Source organism: Chelonoidis abingdonii, chromosome 11 (assembly GCF_003597395.2).
Source record: "Chelonoidis abingdonii isolate Lonesome George chromosome 11, CheloAbing_2.0, whole genome shotgun sequence".
Taxonomy (NCBI): domain Eukaryota; kingdom Metazoa; phylum Chordata; order Testudines; family Testudinidae; genus Chelonoidis; species Chelonoidis abingdonii.
Genome location: NC_133779.1, coordinates 54,352,409 through 54,362,796, shown reverse-complemented (window position 1 = coordinate 54,362,796; position 10,388 = coordinate 54,352,409). Strand labels below are relative to the sequence as shown.

General features: G+C 53.9%; 2 protein-coding genes across 2 annotated transcripts in view; one reads left to right on the top strand and one right to left on the bottom strand.

The window, feature by feature from the left end:
* Positions 1-3,969: 3,969 nt before the first annotated feature.
* Positions 3,970-9,463, top strand: CFAP126 (cilia and flagella associated protein 126). The gene is made up of 5 exons (XM_032765126.1): positions 3,970-4,262; positions 5,547-5,609; positions 6,128-6,208; positions 7,119-7,295; positions 8,783-9,463. The coding sequence occupies exons 1-5, from the start codon at positions 4,236-4,238 to the stop codon at positions 9,461-9,463; spliced, it is 1,029 nt and encodes a 342-aa protein (XP_032621017.1). The 5' UTR covers positions 3,970-4,235.
* SDHC (succinate dehydrogenase complex subunit C) overlaps positions 9,416-10,388 on the bottom strand; it is a 33,344-nt gene continuing 32,371 nt past the window's right edge. Inside the window, exon 6 of the transcript XR_004371644.2 lies at positions 9,416-9,431. The gene's annotated coding sequence lies outside the window, so the exon portion shown is untranslated. The remainder of the gene's footprint in view (positions 9,432-10,388) is intronic.

The following is a 10,388-nucleotide window of genomic DNA, read 5'->3' as shown; positions in this document are numbered from 1 at the left end:
TTCCCAGTATGCCCTCTCTTATGTAACCTAATAATTATCATATAAATGTTTATTTCAGAAGCCCAACATATGCCTCTCAAGACTAGCATACAATGGGCGGTGAGGAATACAAGCTTGGAAATCTATGTCATTTTAAAATCTATAGGCCTAACTAGGACGATAAAAGTTCTGCATTCATCACAAATTAAGCTCTCTGCGAGCAAAGTTCCTAATAGTGTCAATCAAACAATCATTGTTTATTTAATGTGCCCTCCTTTTCCCTCGCCGGGCACCCCATCGCGCCTCGGTGTCTTTGGCTCAGCTGGACTACGGTAGTTCATGAGGTGCTTTCACGTAGAGTTCAGCCCCAGGTGGGGGCACGAAGGCACGTGCTCGGTTCCTACACAGCTGCATCCATGTTCGCGGTCTGGGCATGGCTGTCTCGTTGTAGTTCCCAAGCCCACTCGGTCACTGCCACGCCACTTGGCCGGCCGTTTCGCACATGGTGCGCTGATGTGACTAGTCGCGCAGGTTGAGCTCAGCATCGCGGTACCTGTCATGTGAGCCTCTGTGAGTTGGTCCTTTGAGGTTCCACCCAGCATCCAGGGGGATATTCAGCTGAGCTGCTGTCAGTGGGTGAACCCTGAGCTGCTAGGTGCAGTCCGGGCGTGTCGTCGTACTAAAACGACCGTACCACAGGGACACTACATGTACCCAAGGCAGACTAGGCACTTAGATCTGATATCAGTGATCTTCAGCTAACAGAACAAACAGAGTAATCATGGAGCCTAATCAGCTCTGTCTTTAACACAGTGGAGGAAGGTCCCCACCTCTCTTTTTTGATGCCCTTCAATTTCAGAAGGCTTAAGTACAGTTCTACTGCCTTTACTCATACAATAGACATCCCACATTCATATCCACCCCACCCCGCAATCAGTTGGATTTGTAACCCCACTCCAGCCAAAATCTATCCTTGGGCACACAGTCTGTTGCTGGATACCTAGGTAGATTAGGTGTGATGTAAATCTAATCTGTCCTGAAGCCTTTCCCCCCAGTCCCGCTCATCACTAAGCTGTCCAGGGAAGCAGCAAGCTCCTTTTTTGCACCTTAGGACTAACAGACGTTTTGGGCGTGCTTCGTTGGGGAATACCCATTCGTCAGACGCAGGTAGTGTCGGGAGAACTCATTTGCTTTTGCTTAAATCTCATTTGAAAGTTAGGTTGGGCCAACATCACTGAATGAATGCACTGATATGTCATAAAAAAACAACGCTGTATTAGGAGCTAGTTATGGTTCATACTTTTCAATCTTGATACTTTCAGACAACATATTTCATCTACACTGTATTATGCTTTTAAGTGTGTATATGTTTCCAATTTCAATTCAAATTTCCAACCACACTAATGGGTCATTTCAGAGACAGCCTGTTTAGTCCCGTACCGCAAAAAGAACAGGCGTCTTGTGGCACCTTAGAGACAACAAATGTAATTTAGAGCATAAGCTTTCGGGGCCCTCACTGGATGCATAGAATGGCACTTAAGTGGAGATCATATACATACAGAGAACGATGAAAAGGTGGGTGTCCAACCAACTCAAAAGGGCTAATTAATTAAGATGCGATATTGTCAGCAGAGAAAAAAATCTTTTGTAGTTATAATTCAAGATAGCCATTTAAGATAGTTGACAAGAAGGTGTGAGGCACTTAACATGGGAAGATCGATTCAATGTGTGTAATGGGCTCAGACATTCCCAGTCTCTGTTTAAGCCTAATTGCTGTATCTAGTTTGCCATATAATTCAAGTTCAGCAGTTCTAGTTGGAGTCTGTTTTGAAGCTTTTCTGGTTGCAAAATTGCACCTCAAATCTGTTACTGAATGGCCAGAGAGGTTGAAAGAGTTCTTCGACTGGTTGTTGAATGTTATGATTCCTGGGGAATATCAGATTTGTGTTATTATCTTTGCGTGAAGACTGTCCGATTTTGGCCAATGTACATGGCAAGGGCAAATTGCTGGCACATGATGGCATATACACATTAGCTGCACAGGGAACAGTCGCTGATAGGCGTGGCTGATGTATTAGATCCTATTTGGTTCACTTGAAATAGATATGGACAGAGTGGCATCTGGCTTTGTTGCAAGGATAGGTTCCTGGGTTCTGTTTTTGTTGTGTGGTGTGTGGTTGCTGGGTGAATATTGTTCAGGTTGGGGAGTGTCTGTAAGCAAGGACAGGCCTGTCTCCCAAGATCTGGAGAGTGAGGATCATCTTTCAGGATAGTTGTAGATCTTTGATGATGCATGGTGAGGTTGTTGGAGGATAAGGTAGCTTAGTGGCATTCTGTTATTTTCTGTGTTGGGCCTGTCTTGTAATAGGTGACTTCTGGGCACTCTTCTGGCTCTGTCAATCTGTTTTTTCACTCAGCAGATGGTATTGTAGTGAGAATGCTGATAGAGATCTTGTAGGGTTTGTCTCTGTCTGGGGTTGGAGCAAATGCGGTTGTATCTTAGAGCTTGGCTGTAGACCATGGTAGTGGTAGTTGTCCTGATGGAGCTGAAGGCATGTAAGTAAGTATAGCGGTCAGTGGTTTCTGGTATAGGGTGGTGTTTATGTGACCATCACTTTTTAGCACAGTAGTGTCAAGGAAATGGACCACTTGTGTGGATTGGTCTAGGCGAGGTTGATGATGGGATGGAATTGTTGAAATCATGGTGGATTCCTAAAGGCTTCTTTTCCATGGTCGATGATGAAAATGTCATCAGTAGCACAAAGTGGTAGGGGCATTGGGGATGAGAGCTAAGAAAGCATTGTTCTAACTCAGCCATAAAAATGTTGCCTACTATGGGGCCATGCGGGTACCAGCAGTGCCACTGACTTGAGGTATATTTGTCCCCAAATGTGAAATAGTTGTGGGTGAAGGACAAAGTCACAAAGTTCAGCCACCAGTTGGGGCATGTAACTAGTTCACAACTGGGGGGGGGGGGGGGGAATTCAGGAGGGAGGGAAATCACTGGTCCCAGCTAGTGGCACTGAGACCACTTAAAGAGAGAATTAAATGAGTCTGCACTACAGCCTTAGCTAACAGCCAGGTGGTTTTTAGCTCATGCTATAGAGGCTCTTGCACTAAGCTCCAAAGGTCCCAGATTTGATCCTGCCTGCCTGCCAACGCTACACCTGCAACTGTAATAACACGGCTGCAGTGACACAGGCTGCACTGAGCCAAGTGATAACCTAGGAAGTTCAGCTTCAGACATCAGAACTCCTGGAAGCCAGTCCTGCTGCTCTGGAACATGCCCTGCAGTCCCGCACAGCTGGGACTGGGGAGGCAGAAATCCAGCAGCTGTGATTAGCCCAAATTAGCCACAGGGTGTCAGTCTTGCTCTGCATCGGAAAATGCTGCTCTCCTGCAGTGTATGTCCTGCCCCTTGCCCCTCTCCTGCTGCTGTTTGGCTTGTGGGGGCAGCTGCTGCAGGGCTTGATTCCAGCCCTTCTCTGATGGGTGCTGCCAGCTGGCCATGACACCAGCCACACAAGGTGTAATGAGCACAGGGCAGGTGCTGTGCGCCCCTGGTAGCAGCCTAGCAGGTTCCCCGGCCTGAGCCTGTGCTTTTGCCCACCTACAGGGCCACGATTTCAGAAACAGAGGAACAGACAGACTGTCGCTGTTAACCCAGCCGGTGCAGTGGGATGGCTGCAGGGCTCAGCAGCAGGCATGCAATTCTCTGCCACAGGCCCCAGCGGGCGTAGGCTCAGGCCTGGGCCAGCTGCTGTTTGCGGGCCAGACTTAGGGTGAGCAGATAACTAGTGTGAAGAAGCAGGGCGGGGGTGGGGTGTGAACAGGCACCTATGCCAGCCGAAGCCCCGAATATGGGCACTGTCCCTCCAAAGGGCCATCTGGTCGCCCTGCCAGTAGCACTAAGGAGCTCAGCGCAGCGGCTTTAATGACCCCGCTCCCCCCGCACACCCCCACGGCAGCCCCCGCCTGCGCGCGACGTCCCCGGGGAGAAGCAGCCCCGCCCCCGCGGCTCAAGGCGGGATCGGGCGGCCCCGGGAGGCGGAGTCAGCCAGTCAGACGAGTGGGCGGGGTCTCGCGGGGGCTGACGCCGCGGGGCCATAGGGAGGGCTCAGCTCTCGGACAGTTGCGCGAGACTTTGTGAGATTGGGGGAAGGGAAGCAGGGCGCCGTTTCCCCATTGGTTGGTGTCTGCCCCGCGTGGTTGCTAGGAGACAGGTGTAAACAGAGCGGAAAGCTGCCGGAGGCGGCATGGCAACGAACTACACAGCGGGGCAGGTGAGGGCCGGGGGGCGGGCACCTCCCTGGGACCCCCAATGACCCCGGCCCTACCCCACCCCCCGCCGGCCCCACCGACCCCTCCCGCTCCCCGCGGTCCCCCAATGACCCCAGCCCTTCCCCCACCGACCCCTGTCCCCCTCGCTGACCCCTCTTTCCCTTTACGATCCCCCAGCAACCCCTGCCCCCGCCCACCGACCCGGTCCTACACCCCCCCAGCGGGTCCCACCGACCCGGGCGCTACCCCCGCACCACGGTCCCCACCGACCCCTGTCCCCACTCACAGGCCCCACCAACCCGTCCTACCCCCCATGGTACTGCCCACCTCCCATGGGCCCCCCAGAGAACGCCCCCCAGTCCTGCCCCCCAGCCCTACCTCTCCCAAACCATCCCCCACAGGCACCACCTTGGGGCCCCGAACCCCGTAGTCCAACCCCTCTAGGTCCCCCTGACACTCCCTTGGGTCCCCCACCAACACCCCCCCAGCCCAACCTCTCCCCCAAACCTTCATGAGACAGATCCCTACATCGAACCCCTCCCCTGAGAAACATTCTCCTCCCGAGACTGCGTCCCACACAGCCCCACCCAACACCTTCAGCTTTTGCCCCCTCAGGCTGCCTCTTTGATAGCATGTCAGCCTGGGCCCCGCCACCACAGCTGTGGGAGGCTCATGGCCAGGAATTTGGAATCATACCCACCCCCTTTACAACAGAGGAAACTGAGGCTCAGTGGGAGGGAACTTGTCTAAGATCGCAGTGCAGGTGTATCTAGGGTCCCTGGCTCCAAGCTAACCCATGTCTCGCTCCCAGCTGGAATTCCTTCCCCCAGGCCAGGCTGCCTGGCCTCAGGGCCGTGCTGGAAGGTCATGATCTTGGTGTTTCTGGGTTGCTTCACAGGGCCCAGGGGTAGCTTGCATGCATCCCAAGCAGAAATAGGGTTTTGTGAGCCCTCCTCATCACTGCCCCCTGCTGTTAAGGGCACAAGGGTGTCAGTGTAACAGGATGGGCTGGAGAGATCTCTGACAGGGGAGGTGGTAAGTTTGGGGAATGGGCCATCCCAGACTATTTAAGCATGCCCTGAGTATCTGCAGTGGGCGTAGGGTGACTAGATGTCCTGATTTTATAGAGACAGTTCTGATATTTGGGGGGGAGGGTTATATGGGATCCTATTACCCCCCACCCCCATCCCAATTTTTCACACTTGCTATCTGGTCACCCTAAGTGGGCAGTGGAGCTCTCTGGCTCTGCTGCCTGTTTAATGGCCTGCCCCCTCTCTCTTTTGCAGTATGAGGATGCCTTCCTTGCACAGAATTTGCAAAACTGGACACTGCCCAAGCTCTACAAGGAGGTAGGATGCCTCTGCCGTCACCCTGCATTGCCTGCGCTCCCCTTTCATGGGACGTGTCCCAGAGCTCTCTGCAGGCCTCACTGTGCTGCATCTGTACCTCACCTGTGCAGGAAGGGTGGCTGCACCATCTCACAACACAGCATGCACCCAGGAACCTTAGCCCAACGGCTTCCTCTGCTGTTCTTCCTGGCTGCTCCCAGTCAGGAGCTGTTAGCGTCTAACATGAGTTGGAACCCAGTGGAGGGACGTGGCAATAAGATAGTGTCAATGGAGCCAGACCCTGCCTCCTACTTGCCTCTGTGCTGGGATCAGACCAGGGTGGGCCAGGGGGGCAGTTTGGGGACCTACAAGTTTGGATCAAACGCAGCTGGGAAGCCGTTTGCCCAGGGCCCGATGCTGACAGCCAGGCTGATGGACTCCTGCTGCCCTCCCTCATAGCCCAGCCCGAGTGTCTGTGTCCATCTATTTCTGTTCTATCTCCACATTGGCAGTTTAACCTGTTTTCCTTCTGCCCTCAGCACCCCTCTGCCCGGGAAGGCTACACCCAATTTATAGCCAATGACCGAGGACACCTGCTCCCCGCTGTGCCTCGTTCAAAGGTGAGTGGGCTGCTTTGGCTCCTGTTTGCTAAGCAGTTTTCAGGGTTTGGAGGTGGGAGCCCAGTAAGTGGGCAAGTAACTATCTGCCTTGTCTCTGGTGGCCATCACCATGGTATCTAAGCCCTGCCAGGTACATCAGACCTGCACTGTGAAGGCTATAGGGAACTAAACTGAGCAGCAGTGTCCAAGCCCTGGGTGATCAGATGGTGATGACTCTTCTCAACTCACCTCCGGTTGTTGAATCACATTGAGAAGTTAACCCTGAAGGCCCCTGCCCATTAGCACTTAGTGATAGTGCTGGCCCAGGGAGGGGTGTGATCACCAACAAGAGGGGATATGCCCATGAGCCCCCACCAGAGAGGGTGCTGCATTTTGCTTTCCTGGCCTGGGTTTGAGGGAGTTCTGTGTTGGGAAGGTATTTTCTAACCACGAGTTGGGAAACCAGCTGGCTTTATACAGCATCCATCATTTCCAGGGCACTCAACTCACTGTGCAGGGCCTTCTCCTAGTAACATTAGCTCTGCCTGGTGAGGTGAAAGCCCAGCCTGTGCCTCCCTTAGAGAGGGTGCAGCTAGCCAGGGCCAGCATTTAGTCAGCCCAGGAAGCTGGTGCGGAGCAGCCAGGGGCAGCAGCTGGATTCCTGGGTTGTTCCGCCCCCTCCCTCCCCCTTAGAACTAGAGCTAGGGAAGCTACAATTGCGTGTGAAGCTGGTTGTTGCTGGCTGGGTTTCCCTTGGGGGCAGGAAGCTTTGGGTAGTGGGGGCTCACTGCCAGCTGGCAGGGTTCATCCCCCTTCAGACATGGCTGTAGCAAGTCTTTGATAGCAGTGCAGACAGGGCTGCTCTCTCTCTGAGAGAAGTTCTCAGCGCTCTGACACCCAAGACCAAAGCAGTCTCCCCCCTGCCCTGCAGGCTTCCCCCTGGGGCACATTTATGGGAACCTGGGAGATGCCACTGAAGATTCCCCCAGCCAAACTGAACCTGACCTCCCGCTCAGCTGCCGCAGCCTCGCACCTCACCGACTGGATCCACAAGTCCACTGCACTGACTAGCGCCTGCAACGGCCTCCGCCCGCAGATCACCGGCAAGGTAGGGAGCCCTGTGAGCAGGGGCCGCACCTTCCTACAGGGAGTAGACGGCATGTTTGCTGAGGCTTGGCTTGAACCCTTGCAGAGCAGAGTGGGGGAGGCCAGCCGGGGGGGCCTCCTCAGTGGGCACTAGGAAATGGCACATGTAACTGTTGGCACTAATCTGTGCCACCCTGACTGACATGAGGGTGTCTGGATCTCTGGGCCGGGCGAGTGAGCAGAGAGTAGCTGTGCCCCAAAATACCAAGGCCAGAGTTTATGAAGCCAGCTGGAGGTGTCCCAAGGGCAGATTTCAGGCACATTCTCCTAGCCTCTTGTCCATCCTTTCAGAGCGTATTTAATCTCTTTAACGTGACAGCCTATGCCACGCAGGGAGGGGCTGACTCAGCTGCATGGCAAAGGCAACTCGATAGGCTGCCACACATCCCCATCAGCAACCCCCACTCTCAACTCAAACCCTAATCTCTATACTCTGCATAGCAGAGGCTAAAGCTGGGCGTTCCTTCTCATCTCACATGGTAATAAGCTCTGGAAACTGACAGCCCATGGTATTCGGGGAGGTGCTGGAGGTTTTTCTCTGCGGGCTTCCGGGGCTGCATCGGCCAGTGTGAGGGGGCTGCTAGGTTCACTATAGCATTGGTTGTGCACTCTGCCATGGCAGCTTGGGGTGCGTGCTCATGCAGTGCTGCAGCTGTGCCAGCAGGGGGAGCTCACAAACCACAGCTCTCACTACTGCCACTCTCCAGGTATTTCTGCATTCTGCCCAGAATGCAGAAATGCCCCTGCCCCAGCTGCTCCTCATACTGCTGAGTGACATCTCTTTTCTTACCGGACAAGCTCACTCTTGCAGAGAAGTCCATGCCCCAAGCAGGTAGGGACCTTTGACCTCTGCTCACATTGCCCTCCCAAGAGAGGGGCTGGGAACCCATAGACCTATGGTGGATGTAGGTCATGTTGGGCACACTACCTAGGGCAGGAAGGAGGGGCTCCTGGTAAGAAGTAGGCAGATCAGGCCTAACAAGTTTTCCCAGTGGCCAGAAGCCCTTGAACTCACAGGACACTGGCCAGCCCATTTCTAAAGGGTTAACTTTGCAGCACTGACAGGAAGGCCTTCAATGCCACTAGGGTCCATGATGGGAGCAGATAGGCCCTGAGTGGTGCTTGAGTGGCACCAGCTCATCCTCAGGTGTCAGTGGAACCAGCCGCTGCAGCAGCACTGCAGAAGGGAAGGGGTTACATCCAGCCTGGGGATGGATCTACTAGGAATGCTGAGACCCAGGCAGGAGAAGAACTGCAGCATACCCTCCCTGCATGGGGGCCCAGGTGCAGAGCCCAACTGGCAGTAAAGAGCTTGTCTATAGTGCCAGCTCTGCCTTTCACATTCCTCTCCCCCTCTGGCTTTGCTGTGCTCCTCCATGGCACTGATGGCCTCTGTGCAGCATCCCAGCAGGGTTCAAACCACCATTGCGCTTCTTCCTCCCTAAACAGCCTCGAGAGCCTGAATCACACACGCAGCCCACAAAGGAGCTTTCCAGTAAGAACAGCCGGGCATCTAACAGAGGCTCCCAGGGCCCCAAGTCCTCAGCCAAAATGCCCCCTGAAGACGAGGCTTATCACAAAGGATCCACCCCCCGCAACGTCCCACTGTCACGCCAGCCTGGCTGCATGGATGTTCGAATCAAACGAGCTACCTCCCAAGAGATCTCAGGTTCGCGCAAGCCAGGCTCAAAGGAGGCTTGGCACAGAGGAAGCATATCATCTGAGGTCCCATTGTCACGCCAGCCTGGCTGCATGGATGTTCGAATCAAAGAGATCCCAGCTTCCAACCGCCCTCCTTCAAGGGAAGCTAATCCCAGGCGAGCCATCTCCGCTGAAGTCCCAGCTGCAAGTCGACCTGGGTCAATGGAGGCTAAAGCCAAAGGAGTCAGCTCACCTGAGCTCATGGTTTCATGCTGTCCTGGGTCAATGGAGGCCAATCCCAGGGGAGCCATCTCACTTGAGGCCTTGGCATCAGGCCGCCCCAGTTCAAAGGCTAGCGAAGCAGCTGAGATCCAGAAGAGGATGTCAAGGAGGGCAGCAGAGGGGAACAAGAGCATGTCACCCAAGATGGAAGGGTCAGCAAGACCCCAGTCCTGCCCTGAAGAAAGATTTGAGCAAACATTCAACTGAGGTCAAAGCAAATTCTATGCCCAAGATACAAATGCTAATGAGACCAAGGACAAACATCTTGCTCAGCATTTCAAGTCTTTTGGCCCTTTACTCTCTTCAGTTTCAGTCACCTCCATCCCCAGGCTGGAGGTGTTTCCTTTCCCTCCATCTAGTTGTAAATCTCAACTTTTAATCCTGTTTGTGAGCTAGTTTCTTTGCGAGTAGGAACTTCCCTCCGGATAAGAGAGAGCCCAACTGACCCAGTAGTGACACAATTGGCTTCCCAGCCTGTTGAGCCCCAAGGTCAGGGCTCTCGGACCAAGATGCTGCCTCACAGGGACATTCAGCGATATGCACAAATTGCTTTTCAACCTGCATGTTGGAACAAAACCAGCCAGGGCTGATGCCCAGGTTGGCAAGAGGCTGGTTGGTTCTGAAGGATCCCAAGTGATGCTGATGATTTGACAGTACCATGTGGCCAGTGTGTGTGTTCATGGTAATCAACACAAAAATAAAACTAAAACAAAAACAGTCTCCCATCAGTTTTCATTTACTAGCGTTAGCATCAGTGGTGGGCCATGGGCTGGCACTCACCATCCATTCCTACAAGCATTAGCACGGTGGGCCAGCACACAGCCTCCACTCCCACAAGCATTAATGCCAAGGGCCTTGAGCCGGCACTCACCCTCCACTGCCTGCCACCCACCCACCATGGCTCCTGACAGCCTGCTCGGTGCTGCAGCATCAGATCATGCTAGAACACAGTATGCTGGGCCTCTTGCTCTCCATGGGTCACGTCTGTGTTCTAATTGCAGCAGGGGCGGCAATCGTCTCCATTTCAGGCTGATTAGATGCAGCCCTGGGGCTCCTGGTGAAATGCCCTTGCAGCCCTCAGCCACTCATGGACTAACCGAGTTTGATATGTTGAGCGCTTTCCTGCAGGGCT